The sequence below is a fragment of the Peromyscus eremicus genome, chromosome 9 (genome assembly GCF_949786415.1).
Source record: "Peromyscus eremicus chromosome 9, PerEre_H2_v1, whole genome shotgun sequence".
Taxonomy (NCBI): Eukaryota; Metazoa; Chordata; class Mammalia; order Rodentia; family Cricetidae; genus Peromyscus; species Peromyscus eremicus.
The window spans coordinates 66,512,914-66,528,883 of NC_081425.1; the positions used below are offsets into that span (position 1 = coordinate 66,512,914).

Below are 15,970 nucleotides of genomic sequence, written 5' to 3' on the forward strand. Positions count from 1 at the left end.
CTGTGCAGCTGAGGTTAAGGTACACACCACGGGGTGCGGATGCTGCTACGTTCTCTGCTTTCACTGTCGCTGAAGGCTGGTTTTTATACTATCAAGATGCTGATGTGAAGACAAAGCGAAGGGTAATAAACTGATGAGGTCTCAATTCTAAGATAAAGGTGCAAAACAGAAAGCTTCCGTGGCTTCTGTAGTGCAAAGTGGTGAGCTGGGTGGTGTAGACATGTTTTGTGGCCGGTTCCTTGGAGAGAGGCGTGGTCACCCGCTGCATGTTACCTCCCTCCAGAGCCTCCGAAGGCGCTCTTGAGCTGTCGGGCGGCGACGCTCTAGGCACCCGAGTGTCTCCGGTTCTCTGTGGCGCGCCCACGGGCTGCTTGGCCACCATAGAGTTGGGGTGCTCTCGGCGCCGTTTGGGTTTGCGAGCGGATCATGACGCCGCTGCCAAAGCTTGCGGTTTTTGACCTGGGTGAGGAGCAGCCCGGAGAGTTTCGTGCGGCGCTTCCCTTTTCCACTCCCGGCGGTGGCTAAGTGTCTGCGCTCCTCCAGGTTGAACCTTCTCCCTCCTTCCTCTCGCAGATTACACGCTCTGGCCTTTCTGGGTTGATACACACGTAGACCCCCCGTTCCACAAGAGCAGGTGAGACAACAGGAAGGTATGGGGTCAGGAGGGACTTTGCGGGAGCTGAGCATGTGTCACCCTCTCCAGCGATGGAACTGTGCGAGATAGGCGGGGCCAGAACATCCGACTGTACCCGGAGGTGCCGGAAGTCTTGGAACGGTTGCAGAGCCTTGGAGTGCCGGTCGCGGCTGCCTCACGGTAAGAAAAGTGACAGTCCTGCTGACGCATCTCCACGCATAAGGAAGTTGCATGTCACTCTCTGGGCACCAAAGTTAGGAGGTGCAAATGTCCAAATAGTTCGTTGGTTTTCTATCCTGTGCTTTCTGTTCTCTTAAATGATGCAATCGGTCCCTCTACCCCCATATACCCCGCATCTCTCACACTCTCCTAACGCCACTCATCGCACTTTTTTTTTTTTTTTTTCCAGGACAGGTGAGATAGAAGGGGCCAACCAACTACTGGAGCTCTTTGACCTTGTCAGATATTTTGTTCACCGGGAAATCTATCCAGGTAGCAAGGTCGCACACTTTGAGAGGTAGGCAGACAACCAAGCGCGGGAGCGGGAGGAGTAGCGCAGACGGGGTCAGGTAGCCAGCTTGCAGCTGGGTTACCCCTGCCCTGTCTTTCACAGGTTGCGCCACAAGACTGGAGTTCCTTACTCTCAGATGGTCTTCTTTGATGATGAGAAGCGGAATATTATAGATGTGGGCAAACTTGGTACTGAGTCACGGGGGTGTGTGGGGGAGGAGGAGGAGAGAGGGTTCTTAGGAGGATGTAGGGAAATAAGCGTAGGGTGGATAATGTATGGCAGATGAGAGTAACAACGAGGAGTCTTGAAAGGCTGGTAAATGTGACTTCTTTTTGTTCCAGGTGTTACCTGCATTCACATCCAGAACGGAATGAGTCTGCAAACATTAACTCAAGGATTAGAGACATTTGCAAAGGCCCAGGCTGGACCCTGAGGTCTAACCCTGTGGATAAGCCTCATCTGAGGTGTAAAGCTGAAAAGAAATCAAGAAAGCCTTGTCAGATGCATTTGTAATTTATTAAAGTGTCCGTGTGTGACAGTCAGGTTTTTACAACCACAGTATGGGTTGTTTCCATTTTTCTAACCTGTAAACTGGGTTTGGTGGCTCTGGGGACCAGAGTGTGAAAGATTATGCTGCATCAGGTTGTTCCCTCACGTGGGAACCCATCCCGAGTCCCCCTCCAATGTCTTCCACTGCATCACGTGTCCTTGTAGGGAATAAAGCTAACACAGTTTGGGAATAAGGTCGGGCCGGCCTTTTTTAGTAGTAGAGAGTAATGTGTCTACTTGAAGAGGAGTGAACCGACCGAGCTCTACCCTCGGTCCCGCCCTGGTCTGGGTCGCGCCTGTTGATGATGTCATGGCTATGCCCTGGATGCATTGGCCAAGGTCGGTCTCAGTTTGAAGGTAGTCTCGGAGGAAAGCGGGAAAGGTGAAGTGGCAAGGAATGGGCTCGCCGACTTTTTGGGAGGGGTGAGCCGGAGAGAGACTGGGCCGCCGGGAGGTGCTGGCGAGAGGGGAAGAGGACCAGGAGACAGGCCGACCAGAAAACCCGGTGCTTGACCAAGCTCAGCATTCTTTGGTGCCAGAAAGTCAACCTTGGCCAGCTGCCTTGCCCCAGCCTGCCTTGAACCCGACTGAGTGGGGATGTGAGCGGAAGGTGTGGTAATTGTTAGCTCCCTGGGCACAGGGTCGGAGGAATTGATTTCTGGCGACTGCTTCCAGTCTTTTCTAAAGTATTGCAGCTTACTTGGTGTGAGTAAAAGAGGTCTGAAGTGAAGAAGAAAGACGATCTCCTTTAAACTCATATTTGGTGGTGTGGGTGTGTCTAGCAAAAGTCATTGGCAGTATAGGGTGGTAACTCGGTGGTGGGGAGGACCCTGACAAGCCCAAGACAGCAGAGAAGTAAGCTCTGGACACTGTTCAGAAAGGCTAACCGTTTGCCAGGTGCAGCGCTGAGGTAACTCTGGGAAGGAACCTTCCAGAAGCAGGAGTACAATAGTTTAGTGAAAATAGAACTTCTGGCCGTTTTGAGATTGTGGGATGTGAGGGTGTAAAAAGGACAGGATGTAAAAGCATTGATGGTGGGGTAAACAGATCATCAAAGACCTTGTATATTCCAGAAGGATTTTTATTTTTATCCTGTTGGCAATGAAGAGCGTATGGGAGGACTTTAAGCAGGCAGAGGTTTTTAGGTGCAAAGGTTATCATTCAACTATAGAAGATGGAGGAAGAAATTGAAGTCACATTCTCTTGCTGGCACCCCAGTCCCTTGTACATCCTTTAGTTTGAGCATGTAGAGCAGGATCTTTGACATCTAAGACAACAAGTGGGACAATGGTCATAAAATGTGACTTGAAATGAAGTTCAGAAGAGCAAATGAGGGGCTGGAGAGATGACTCAGTGGTTAAGAGCACTGGCTGTTCTTCCAGGGGACCAGGGTTCAATTCCTAGCACCCACATAGCAGTTCACAACTCAGTTCCTAGCACCCACATGGCAGTTCACAACTCCAGTTCCAGGGGATCTGACACCTTTACATAGATATTTGCAGGCAAAACACCAATGCACAGAAAATTAAAAATAAATATGATTTTAAAAAAAGAGCAAAAGAACATGGGCTCTGGAGTCTGATTGCTCCTTTTTTGCTTTGTTTTGCGTTTTGAGACAGGGTCTTGCTATATACAGCCTTGGCTGACTTGAATTCGTGTAGTCCAGGCTGGCCTGAAACTTGCAGCAATCTTCCTGCCTCAGTTCCCAAGTACCGGGATTATAGGTTTGTTCCATCTTACCCAGCACAATGTTTTGACTACTACTTAATTTACTCAACCTACTAGTTATGACTCTAGACAAAAAAAAAAAAAAAAAAAGTTTACATCTTTGTGCTTGTTACCACATTTGTTGAGTGATACTGATACATTCATTGTAGAGAATCGTTTAGAGATGAGCAGTCGTGGTAATGCCTAGCATATACTGTGTATTCACTGATTGGTGGCTAATACTTTCCACCCACACAATATAGGTCTGCTCCATCGGACTCTTGAGGGAAGAGAGGAGTCTAACTCCTGAAGAAGCAATATCGAAACTGAAGAAGACAGAAGATCTTCTGATCAAACAGGAATTTCTGGAGCAGAAGATTCAACCGGAGTGATAAACAGCCAGAAAGCATGAGACCAAGAATAAGCAAAGTAATGAAGAAGAAGGGTGCTGGGGAGGGTCCAGGGGGAAGTGGGTACTTCTGACTCTGATGTTCAGGGTGCGGGCTGCATCGGCCACCCTGCAGGCTTTGTGGAGAAAGAAAAGGTTAGAACAGAAGCTGGCACAAACTGATGGGAGGTTGTCCACCCTGGATGTTCAGCCAGAGGCCATTGAGAATGCCACCAATGTAGAAGGGGACCTGGGCACTAGGAGCGTGGCTTGTGTCGATACTTTGAATTTATTTTTAAGATTACATACTGCCGGGCGGTGGTGGCTCATGCCTTTAATCCCAGTATTTGGGAGGCAGAGGCAGGAGGGTCTCTGTGAGTTCAAGGCCAGCCTGGTCTAAAAAGTGAGTTCCAGGAAAGGCGCAAAACTACACAGAGAAACCCTGTCTCGAAAAACCAAAAAAAAAAAAAAAAATTACATACATATTCATTGTGTGTGAGGGGGGCGGGTATGTACACATGAGTGCAGGCGCTCACATAGACCAAAAGAGGCTATTAGATCCCCTGGCGCTGGAGTGACAGGTGGTCTCGACTTGTCAGATGTGGGTGTTGGGAACCAATGGGTTCTTTGCAAGACTTTCTTTTCTTTTTGTTTTTGCTTTTGTTTTGTTTAAGTGCTGTGTGTGTGTGGGGGGGGGGTTGTCTTTTTTTTTTGAGACAGGGACTATGTAGCCCTGGCTGCCATAGAACTTTCTATGTAGACCAGTCCAACCTCAAACTGACAGAGATCTGCCTGCCTCTTTGTCTTCTGAGGTGTTTTTTTTAAGATTTATTTATTATATACAGTCCTCTGTCTGCATATATGCCTGCAGGCCAGAAGAGGGCACCAGATCTCATTACAGATGGCTGTGAGCCATCATGTGGTTGCTGGGAATCGAACTCAGGACCTCTGGAAGAACAGCCAGTGCTCTTAACCGCTGAGCCATCTCTCCAGCTCGGTTTTTGTTTTTTAAGATTTCATTTATGTGTATATGTGCGTGTCTATGTGTGTTTGTGCAGTGTGTGCGCGGGTGTCCACAGAAACCAGAGGAAGGTGTTGGGTCCTCTGGAGCTGGAGTTACCAGGCGCCTGTGAGCTGCCTCATGTGGGTCCTGGGAACCAAGCTTGCGTCCTTTTCACCGCGTCTTCTCTCCAGCCCTTACTTCGGATTTCTAAAGCTTCTCAAATAGAATACATCTGATGGTTAGAGTACCTCCTTGCGTTCTTCATGAAAGATCCTCTTGCTGGCCAGGGCATTCTAGGTGAGAAAAATCCATTCGTTTTTAAAGCTTTTTAAAGGGAAGGAGCGTGAAATCCAGCGTGAGGCCATATGCTGGAAAGGCTTCATTTGTGTGAGATGAGAAAGCCAATGATGATTAGGGGGATGGGAGGGTTGGAGCTGGAGGGAGGGTGCCCCCTGAGTCCTTGGCAGTGTGTCTTGTTCTTCATGACATTGACAAGGTAGAGGAACTGCTGGGTGACATTGCAGGACAGCAGGAGCTGGCCCAGCACATGTCAGATGCCATTCCTTGCCCTATGGGTTCTGGAGATGGTGTGGATGGGGTGACCGGGTGAGGAGGTCAGAGAATTTTGGAAAAAGTCATGGACCGTTCAGAAGGAAACACAAGAGAGACTCTCGGAACAACCTTGGGAGGGAATTTCCAAAGCGTGCTCTTCGGGGACTGGTTGGCTTCTTTGTCTTGGCCAGTCCTGTCATCGTGTGTCCAGGATGAATTGCTGCAAGATCTAGAGGATCTGGAGCAAGAGGAAGTAACTCAGGAGTGTGAAGTGTGGGCAGCAAGGAGGGAGAACCCCTGGTCAGATTGTCTAGGTACCTTACACAGGTCTGCCTGCAGGGCCAGGTACCCAGAACACTTCGTTGAAGACTTGAGAGGGTGACAGATAGTTGGGAAGGTTACTGTCTTCTTATTACTGTCTGTATTATCTGTCGAGTCACAGAGGAGCCAGGCAGAAGAAGCTGCTGCTTCGGGTATCCAGACTGCTGACTACATGACAGCATCTGACTGAAAGGAAGTGGGGACTGAAATCCGAATCCAGCCTGTGCTCCCCTCAGCAAGCTGTGGGTCCTCATTTAGGGATGCAAATGCAAGTGCTAGTGTTTGTTTTTCCCATTGGTGCTGGGCTGCTGTGGGAATGAGCGTCATCAAGCACAAGGAGCACATCTTTGGTTTTGTCTTGTTTTTGCTGGAGAGGGACGATTCAGCAGCCTGTAGGTGTCAGAGCAGGAGCTGGATGAAAGTTCGAAGCCTTTGATACTTCCTTCTTCCCCAAGCTTCCAGAAAGGACAAAGACAAAGAAGCACAATTGGCAGGTGGGGTGTCCTGAGAGTTTGGGGTGTCTTCCTACTGCATCTTGGGGTGCAAAACACTGAGCGCTAATGGGCTAGCTAACGGAGGGAACGTGGCTTGGGGCTTTTCTGCTGAGGTGGCAGTGTGACAGAAGGGCCCATTGTTCTCCCCTCTTTGGCTGAGCTTTGAAGAAGGGTCTTGCTGCAGAAGGAGCCCCTGGGCTCCCTCTTTTTGGTAGTGGAAGACTGATTTTTGTCTCCAGTAAAACTGGGTAGATGGATCCCTAGTGTCTGCAGGTCTTGTCTGTACCTGAGGTTCTTCCTGCTGCTTCTTAGAGCCTTGTTTTCAGCAGTGACAAGTGATGAGTGAAGAACGGGAGCTGAGGAAATGAATGGTCATTTCCGACGTCTCCGACTGTGTTCTCCTACCTTTCAGTTTCTTTCGTCATAGAGGAGCCTAGTGCCTGAGGTTAGGAAATGGCCATGGCCGGGCGGTGGTGGCGCACGCCTTTAATCCCAGCACTCGGGAGGCAGAGCCAGGCGGATCTCTGTGAGTTCGAGGCCAGCCTGGGCTACCAAGTGAGTTCCAGGAAAGGCGCAAATCTACACAGAGAAACCCTGTCTCAAAAAACAAAAAAAAAAAGAAAAGAAATGGCCATTGGCCAGGTGGTAGTGGCACACCCTTTTATTTATTTATTTATTTATTTATTTATTTATTTATTTATTTATTTATTTTTCTTCTGTAGGGGTAACTAGCTCTCCTTTATCCAGAACCCACAGTTCATGAGGCTGGGCTTGAACTCTGTTACTTCAGTATCTAGGAGCCCTGGGTCCCCAGCATTCTTTCAGGAGTGGTTGAAGTGTTACCGGAGGAAAGCGCACCAAGACACTAAGTAAGCCCTAACGTTTCTGTGGATTATGTCAGCAGGCAGCCTGAGCATCGAGAAACAGGCTGTCCTGCTCCTTTGCTAGCTCCTCTTTCCAGTGAAAACTTTTACCCAAAGTTGGGAGTAGACACAAAACAGAAAGAACAATGCTATTGCTTTGAACATGTAAATGGGCAGAGCCAGAGTCCAACAGAACAAGCCAGGCTTTCCCCTCCTTGTCCCATCTGCTGCTAGAACATTAGAGAACAAAAATGTGAAATAAGAGCCACAAACGTAGTTGGCATAGTAAAGCTTCCCCAAGTCAATGTCATTAACTTTTACATGTGTCAAGAGTAAGGGTTCCAGGCTTGGGGCAGAAATCCACCTTTAGTATGTTCTCCATTAAGACTCTGTTGAGGAAAGAATGTCTTTGACCCTTCATGATGAAACTAATTAGCTTTATTTTTATATAAAAGATTTCCCCCCCAGAGCCTCCTGATTTTCTCCTTGGCCCCCCACCTCAGCCATCTTCAAGCTGTGATTTCCAAGGATTGGTGCCGGTTAGGGGCGCTGACAGGCTGATACATGGCCTCGAGCAGTTTGATCTCATTCGTGGGTTGCTCGGGCTGGAACTTGAGCATCCAGGGGTCCTTGAGGACATCCAGGATAGTGGCGCGCTTGGCAGCTTGGCGTAGCAACTGGAGGATCAGGTTCTAGGGCAGGGGAGAGAGAGGGCTTGGCTGAGCGTGCCCCCTCTTTGGGCCACACAGGCAGTGAACAGCTGGACCTAAGAAAGAAGTAGGATAGCCCATCACACTACTCTGGTGGAAGGGGCTGGGGCCCTGGTTTTACGCAGGACCCCTGCAAGAAACGAGAAGAGCTCTTTGTGTGATCCCTTTTGCCCCAAAGGGCTCAATACTGGAACCTAACTATCAAGCATATTTAAGGTTTGAAGCTCGGTGGTTAGACCCTCTTGAGCCCTCCTTGACATTTTGGGTAGGAACTAGAGATGGCTCTAGCATGAGAAAAGCGCCCCCCCCCCGGGGGGATGGGGGGTGGGGGTGGGAGTTGGGAGGCCTAAATTCAGTATTTACTTCCCCTCCCCATGGGTCATCCCTAAGGCCTCAGCCCTCCTGGGGGAGCCAGCACCTTGCATTCCTGGGAGATGTTGAGGTTAGCTGGGACAGTGACCTCCTTCTGGGTCTCTCTCAGCAGCTTCTTGAGATTGGTGTCATCAAAGGGCAGACGTGCAACCACTAGAGTGTAGAGGATGACGCCCATGCTCCAGGTGTCAGACAGGAAAGGGTTGTAGGGCAAGCCTAGCAAGATCTCCGGGCAGGCATAAGCAAAGCTGCCACAGTAGGTCTGGCTGAGGTGAGAAAGACAGCTCATTTGGCGGTAGGAAGAGCTACTACGCACAGGCTGGCTAGAAGGCACCATCTTGGCGAAGCCAAAGTCCGATATCTTCACATTCTCCCGCTTGTCCAGTAACAGGTTCTCCAACTTTAAGTCCCTACCAGCAGCAGAAAGGCTGGGGGTCAGGCTGGGGAGAGGGCTTAGTATTAGACCGGGAGCTGAAAGGGAAGGGGTCAGAGACTAGAGCTGAGGACAGGCTGAGAGGGGGGGAGGTGTCTATGAGAATTAAAGAGGGGCCGGGCGGCGGTGGCGCACGCCTTTAATCCCAGCACTCGGGAGGCAGAGGCAGGCGGATCTCTGAATTCGAGGCCAGCCTGGTCTACGGAGTGAGATCCAGGACAGCTAAGGCTACATAGAGAAATCCTATCTCAAAAAAAAAAAAAAAAAAAAAGAAGATCCAAAGCCATGGAGTTGTGAACAGAGCCCAAAAGGGAGAGAGGATGGTACCTGAGGCCACTAGTTCACCACTGGGTATAAAGTGCTCCCACACAGTGGGTGCAAGTGTCCTTGACCAGGTGATTACAGTATGGCGAACAAGTGGACTTAGATATTGAGAGAAGTCAAGAGGAAAGGGCAGAAAATGGGCAATATGCATACAGCCCCCTTGAGTGCCCAAAGCCCGGTCCGGTGACTCTCCTCACCGGTGCACGATGCCCTTGCTGTGCAGGTAGGCGATGCCCAAGGCCATCTGGGAGAACCACTTGCCGGCAAGGGTCTCAGAGCAGGCCCCGTATCGTTGGATCCACTCGAGGACATCACCGCCCTGAGCCAGCTCCAGAATGATGTATACCCGGGACGTGGTCTCGATGGCCTGGTAGAAGTTGATGAGGTACTTGTGCCGTAAGACTTTCATTACCTGATCCCGAAAGAGGGAACCATCAAGCCTGGCAAACGCTGGCTGTGCTGGCCTCTCTGCTCTCCCATTGCTACTTACAACTTTGCAACAGAATCAGGGCTGTCTGGGTAAATTCCATTTTGCATTTTAACTCAGGGGGATGGATAGTGGGCTGGATGTTTGTACATAGGAAAGAGGTCATGTGTATATACATTACAGGGTTTTCCTACCTAAGACTTTCAGTTCTGGTTTGGAGGTTTCTGGATCAAGCCCTTTCTATAGTTTACCCCTAAGATACCTCAAGGAGCTTATTCATAAGCCTCAGTTCCCTCTTTCAGCTCCCTTTCTGACCTGTATCTCACGCGGTAGGAACTTGTTAAGGTAGTCATCGGAGGCCTTCTTCTTTGAGATGATCTTGACAGCCACCATGACCTTCTGCTTTGTGTAGTAAGCCTCATAGACTGTTCCGTAGGAGCCATGGCCGATGACCTTGCCCACCTCATAACCGTACTCCTCCATGACAGAGCGGTAGGCTGGGGTGATTGATGTTGTTTCCGAAGTGTCTCCCTTCCCCATGATGTTAGGCTTGCGCAGTGGAGCGCTTTGGTGCTTAGAAGCCTCTGTCTCCCGAGAAGCCACCTTGAGGCCACTGAAGGGAGGGTACCAAAGTGAAGTTAGTCTCCTAATATTTACCTAGTCACACAAGTCTGGGATCCTGGGTTCAGCCCTTCACTAAGAACTTGGAAGGGGAAAGAAAGGAACATTCTTTTTGTCTTGGCTAGCTGTTGCTACTTCCATGTCTTAGTTACAGAACTTCCAAGGTCCCAAGTTCCATCCCCCTTTTATTCATCATTGGCCACAAAGCTTGAAATGAAGTGCAGTTTAGAACATACTCATACGCCTTTAATCCAGCACTTGGGAGGCAGAGCCAGGCGGATCTCTGTGAGTTCGAGGCCAGCCTGGGCTACCAAGTGAGTCCCAGGAAAGGCACAAAGCTACACAGAGAAACCCTGTCTCAAAAAAAAAAACCAAAAAAGGGCTGGAGAGATGGCTCAGAGGTTAAGAGCACCGACTGCTCTTCCAGAGGTCCTGAGTTCAATTCCCAGCACCCACATGGTGGCTCACAACCATCTGTATGAGATTTGGCGCCCTCTTCTGTATACATAATAAATAAATCTTTAAAAAAAAAACAAACAAAAAAAAAAAAAGGCAACAACAGAACATACTCATTAGGAAAGGCACTTTACACAATCTGGTGAGCATCCCCTGTGGCCCCTTTATTTTACTAGCTACCATGTGCTAAATAACATGCAGAATATACTAGGGTAAACTAATGAACAAGGCCAGCAGATTTTGCAGTCCAGCATGAGAAACACGTGTATACAGGACTGCAAGGTATTGAAGTACAGTCTAAGAGTTCAATCTTGAACTGCAGTCATGCTTTACATGATCTGGAATATTCTTGTTTTCTTCCCATCCTTTCAGCCATTCTTCCACAGGAGCATCATCATTTCTCAGTTTTGTTTGTTTTCACTGCTGATCAAACCTAGGGCCTTTTGTATGCTAGGCCAGCACTCGACCATCGACCCACGTTCCCCGCCCCCGTCTATTTATCCTTTAATCACATCCCCAAAATTCCGTCACAAGCCTGATTTCCTCAGACCCTCCCATCCTCTCTTATGGGTCTCACCCCCCCCCCCCAGGCTTCAGTTATCACATTTATGCTGATGGCTCCTTGGGTCAGTTCCATCCCAGATACTCACTGGAGTTCAAGGTCTGTTTGCTCACTGAATGTCACAGGAACATGTCTTCTCTCTGCACCTCAAACTAACCTCCAAAACTCAACTGTTCCCTTCGCTTAGACTTCCGTGTTGTCCTGAATGTAGATATCAAACATCATGGCGCCTACGTCCTGTCTCTTCAGCCTAAATGTCTCGTTCTTAATGCACTTGACTGGTCTAGAGAGATGGCTAAGGAGTTAAGGTTGTTTGTCCTGCAAACATGAAGACTGTAGTTCATTCCCAGGATCTACAAAAAAGCCAGGTGCCAGGTGGATCTCTGTGAGTTCAAGGCCAGCCGGGTCTACAGAGTGAATTCCAGGACAGCCAGGGCTACACAGAGAAATGCTGCCTCAGGAAAAAAAAAAACAAACAAACAAAGCCAGGTGCATTCCCAGCACTGAATAAGGTGGGCACAAGAGGATCGCTGGGGTTTGCTGACTTCCAGCCTATGCCAGAAGTGCAAACTTCAGATTCAGTTAGACTTTGCCTCAAAGGAGGAACGCAAAGAAGGATGGAGGACAGCTGATGTCTTCCCTTGGCCGCCATATGAACACAGGTACACTTTCTTGTACACGAAATTACCCACACACCATACTCATAAAATAATGCACTCACTTCTGTACCCACTGCCATGCCTGCTTAGCACAACTCTCTACCAGTCAATTAATCTCTTGCATGCCTGCGACTCCCCTCTGGTTGAAGCTTTCATGTGTGGACAAATGTGCCCATGTATGCAGAGGCCAGAGCAGGACATTGGTGTCTTCCTATTACTCTTCCTTATAGCCTTGAGACAGGGTCTGCTAAGGAACTGGAAGCTTGACATTTTGGCTAGTGTGGCTGGCCAACCTCTGGATCCATTTATCTTTATCACCAATTCTGGGCTTACAAGCATATGCAGCCATGCTTTTTGCTTTTTGCATGGCTACTGAGGTTTTGAACTCAGGTCTTCATGCTGGCAGAGGAAGCCATCTTACCCATAAAGCCTTCTCCCCAACCTCAGACTTTAAAAACAAAAACAAAAACAAAAAAACAAAAACAAACAAACAAAAAAACCGGTTTCTCTGTGTAGCCCTGGCTATCCTGGAACTCACTTTGTAGCTGAGGCTGGCCTTGAACTCACAGAGATCCACCTGCCTCTCTGTCTTACAAGTGCTGGGATTAAAGGCCCACCACGCTGGCCAATTTCTTTCTTTTTTTTCCCTCCGAGACAGGGTTTCTCTGTATAGTTTTGGTGCCTGTCCTGGATCTCGCTCTGTAGACCAGGCTGGCCTTGAACTCACAGAGATCCGCCTGGCTCTGCCTCCCGAGTGCTGGGATTAAAGGCATGCGCCACCACTGCCTGGCTTGTTTGTTTTTTTGTTTGTTTGCTGGCCACTTTCTTTACTTCAGCCCTATGATAACTCTGCCTCTCCAATTTTGTCCTTTTTTTAAAAATTTTTTTTTTTAAGATTTATTTATTGTACATAGTGTTCTGTCTGCGTGAGTCCTTGCAGGCCAGAAGAGGGCACCAAATCTCATTACAGATGGTTGTGAGCCACCATGTGAGTGCTGGGAATTGAACTCAGGACCTCTGGAAGAACAGCCAGTGCTCTTAACCACTGAGCCATCTCTCCAGCCCCCAATTTTGTCCCTTTAATATGGGGTCTAGGGTCTCAATATGTATCCTAGACTAGCCTCAAAATTGAAATCCTTCTACTTCTCAAATTCTGAGTTATAGCTATGTGCTTTAAAAAAAAAAAAAAAAACAAATTTTTTAATTGATTCGAGAATTTCACCTGATGGACCCTAACCCCCCTCATTTCCCAGTCTTTCCATATCTGCCCTCCTCCCTTATAACCTCCCCCACAAAAAAAAAAAAAAAGCCAACCATCTTGCCGACCCCTCTGGGCATGACCTGCTCCTGTCAACCGCAGCCCCTCCGTGTCACGTCACAGCCGTCACGTCTCCAGTCCTGCTGTGTGTGGACCACTCTGCTCCTCTGGTCTCTCCCGTCTCTCCATCACATATTGATAGTTGTCCTGGCACTGGAAGCTGCAGTGTGTCATGCAGTAGACCCTTTTGCCCAAACATCTTAGTTACAAATGTTCACTGCAGTGAGTTGTTAGTCTGGTTCGAGGCCTCTGGCTTCTGCTACACCGTCAATACTGGACCCTCACTAAGACTCCTCTCGGATATCCTGTTGCCCAGAGCCAGGGAGATCCTGCAGCTATGGTTCTGCAGGACCGGGCCCTACACAAGTTCCAGCAGCTCATAGATGGAATAGATACTGGGGTAGGCCAGCTCAAAGCCTGGGGGTAGCTGAGTTAATTAGCCCACTAGCTCTCCTGTGCCCACGCACGGGTGCCAGCTCTCCCTCACTGCCCAGGTGAGGGGTGAGGCCAGCTCAGCAAGGCCCTGGGATGTCACCATAGCTTCAGACAGCAGCCCAGACCACAGACATCCAGATGGCCTTTGGTGGTAACACAAGCCTTGTTACATCAACATCAGCACAGCTCCCAGCTGCAGGAGGGCCAAGGACTCAGACATGGCCTCAGGTGGTAGTGCAGGCCTCTCACATCAGGACACCTCTGGCCTCCAGTTCCACCCCTCTTCCTGAGGCCCAGGCTCTCCACTGCTCGATATCCCATCTCTCCACCACATACTTACTCATCATAGTCACCCACATGGTGGCTCACAAGTGTAACACAGTTCCATGAGACTCGGACTTTCTTTTGTTGTTTGGTTTTGTTTGTGGATTTTGGTTTTTGTTTTTTTCAAAAAGGGTATCACTATGTATCCCAAGCTGGCCTTGAATTCAGAATTTCAGTTTCTGCTTCAGTGGGTACATAAGTGCCAGGGGTTGAATCTACAGCCTCTCACATGCCAGGCAAATAAATGAGATTACGAGCTATACACCAGCTTCTTTTTTCTTTTTCTAAGTTGACCAGGCAGGCACCAAACCTGCAGTAAGAGAATCGTCTTGGCCTGCGCAGCAGTGAGGATTACAGGCCTGTGCCACCAGGTCCAATTCCAGGCCAGCTCAGCACACATCCACATAATGCTCCAGGCAAAGAGAAATACTTCTCCATTTTCTTTTCTCCTTTTTTAGTGTTTCTGGCAAATTCCTGCTTTTCTTTCAGAACTTAGGATCTCTTGATTTTGAATGTCTCTCTTTAGTCTTGGCTGGACTCAGTCTCCACATCCTACTGTTTTAGCCTCCCGAGCACTGGGATTCTATGCACACACTGCTACAACTGGCCGTGATTGCTTATCTTACATCACCTGCCTTATAGGCCAACAGAACAGTCGAGGGATGACAGATGTTTGAGAAGATGGGGCTGGAAAAATCCTTAGTCAGTAAACTACTTGCTGCATAAGCATCCAGCCCTGAGTTAGATTCCTAGCACTCATTAAGAAGCTGGGTATTGCCAGGCGGTGGTGGCGCACGCCTTTAATCCCAGCACTTGGGAGGCAGAGGCAGGCGGATCTTTGTGAGTTCGAGGCCATCCTGGGTTACCAAGTGAGTTCCAGGAAAGGCACAAAGCTACACAGAGAAACCTTGTCTCGAAATACAAAAAAAAAAAAGCAGCTGGGTATTAGTGTGCACTTGTGACCCCAGGGCTAGGGAAGCACAAGCAGGGAGACCCCTGGAGCTCACTGGCCAAACATCAGGGAGCCAGCATAGTTGACCTACACATACCTGTACACACACCCATACATTCCTATCCAATGTCTGAGAAGTACGGGTTGTAAAGAAGGACTAGGAGGTGGTTTGTAAAATGAGCCAGTGTGCAGGGCAGGACCGAGAGCCTGAGAGTTTTGAAAACACAACTTATAGAAACATACAGTGTTGAGAGCTGCCCCGCCCGCAGGGCTTCAACGGGTTCTCTCGACCACCCTAAGGACGGAATGATAGGGACAGGAGATACAAGGAAATACACCAAGTCTAGATTCTGATCAAGGTGCAACTTTATTTTTCTCCAGGAGGGTTTATATAGCTCCTGTAGGGTGAGGGGAGCAAGAAGCTGTCATCTGCATAAGGTGGGGCAAGCTAACAGGATGTTTGTATAGGATGTTTACAGGGTGAAAGGGTCAAGGGCTCTGCCTCAATGTCCTGTTGCTAGGCAACCTGACTGTAAGATGATCTAGTTCCCTGTCTTATGGGGGTCTGTATTTTTCCACTAACTAGAGATTCTGTCCTTGTCCCTGACAGAGAGCCTTTTGGCATCGTGAACATTAATTTAATTATTACCATCGGTGTAATAGTTTAGCTTGGCAGCTGCAATGAAACCATCACGAAGCAAGAACTCATGCCAGGCAGTGGTGGTGGATGACTTTAGACCCAACACTGGGGAGGCAGAGGTCGGCAGATCTCTGAGTTCGAGGACAGCCTGGTCTACAGAGTGAGTTCCAGGGCTACACAGAGAAACAGTGTTGAAAAACATAACAAAAAGAATCAAGAACTCAAGATAGGGTTGGAGAGATGGCTTGGTGATTTAGAGAACTGGTGTTTTCCCAAAGGACCCACATGGTGGCTCACAACTGTCTAACTCCAGTCCCATAGGACCCATACTCTCCTGGTCTTGATGGGCATCAGGCACACACATAGTGCACGGACACAAAACATCCATATACATGAGAAAGGAAGAAAAAGGGGCTGGAGAGATGGCTCAGTGGTTAAGAGCACTCACTCACTGCTCTTCCAGAGGACCTGGGTTCAATCTCCAGCACCCATATGGCAGCTAACAACTGTCTGTAACTCCAAGATCTGACATCCATGCAGACAAAACACTAATACAAATAAATAAATGCAATCCTCCTTTAAAGAAAAAACAAAACTCAGATAAGTGGTAGCCCACATCTTTAATCCCAGCACTTGGGGAGACACAGGAAGATGATTTCAGTGAGTTCAAAGCCAGCCTGGTCTATACATACTGAGTTCCAGGCCAGCTAGGGCT

At 48.7% G+C, this 15,970-nt stretch overlaps 2 protein-coding genes across 5 annotated transcripts; one reads left to right on the forward strand and one right to left on the reverse strand.

Annotated features, from left to right (window-relative positions):
- The first annotated feature begins 317 nt into the window (after window positions 1–317).
- Window positions 318–1,703, forward strand: Mdp1 (magnesium dependent phosphatase 1). Its single transcript, XM_059273602.1, has 6 exons — window positions 318–463; window positions 574–634; window positions 704–814; window positions 1,044–1,151; window positions 1,248–1,333; window positions 1,487–1,703. Exons 1-6 carry the CDS (start codon window positions 427–429, stop codon window positions 1,576–1,578), a joined length of 495 nt encoding a protein of 164 aa, XP_059129585.1. The 5' UTR covers window positions 318–426; the 3' UTR covers window positions 1,579–1,703.
- Window positions 1,704–7,486: 5,783 nt separating this feature from the next.
- Window positions 7,487–10,060, reverse strand: Tssk4 (testis specific serine kinase 4). Of its 4 annotated transcripts, none has more exons than XM_059274415.1 (4): window positions 9,604–10,060; window positions 9,059–9,228; window positions 8,151–8,544; window positions 7,487–7,714 (listed from the first exon to the last, which is right to left on the reverse strand). In XM_059274415.1, the coding sequence occupies exons 1-4, from the start codon at window positions 9,826–9,828 to the stop codon at window positions 7,532–7,534; spliced, it is 972 nt and encodes a 323-aa protein (XP_059130398.1). In that variant the 5' UTR covers window positions 9,829–10,060; the 3' UTR covers window positions 7,487–7,531. The 4 variants fall into 4 exon arrangements, with proteins under 4 accessions (XP_059130398.1, XP_059130397.1, XP_059130395.1 ...); XM_059274414.1 differs by having other exon boundaries at window positions 8,151–8,514; window positions 9,059–9,273; window positions 9,604–10,059; XM_059274412.1 differs by having other exon boundaries at window positions 9,059–9,273; window positions 9,604–10,059.
- Between the last annotated feature and the right edge of the window lie 5,910 nt (window positions 10,061–15,970).

Excerpts from the sequence above, each read along its gene's own strand:
- Tssk4 (XM_059274412.1), bottom strand. The coding sequence starts at position 9,828 with ATGGGGAAGGGAGACACTTCGGAAACAACATCAATCACCCCAGCCTAC. Across the intron at positions 8,545-9,058 it reads AGCAAGGGCATCGTGCACCG|CCTGACCCCCAGCCTTTCTG; the intron begins GTGAGGAGAGTC and ends CCCTCTCCCCAG. Across the intron at positions 7,715-8,150 it reads ACATCTCCCAGGAATGCAAG|AACCTGATCCTCCAGTTGCT; the intron begins GTGCTGGCTCCC and ends CCCCTGCCCTAG.
- Mdp1 (XM_059273602.1), top strand. The coding sequence starts at position 427 with ATGACGCCGCTGCCAAAGCTTGCGGTTTTTGACCTGG. Across the intron at positions 635-703 it reads CCCCCGTTCCACAAGAGCAG|CGATGGAACTGTGCGAGATA; the intron begins GTGAGACAACAG and ends CACCCTCTCCAG. Across the intron at positions 1,152-1,247 it reads AAGGTCGCACACTTTGAGAG|GTTGCGCCACAAGACTGGAG; the intron begins GTAGGCAGACAA and ends TGTCTTTCACAG.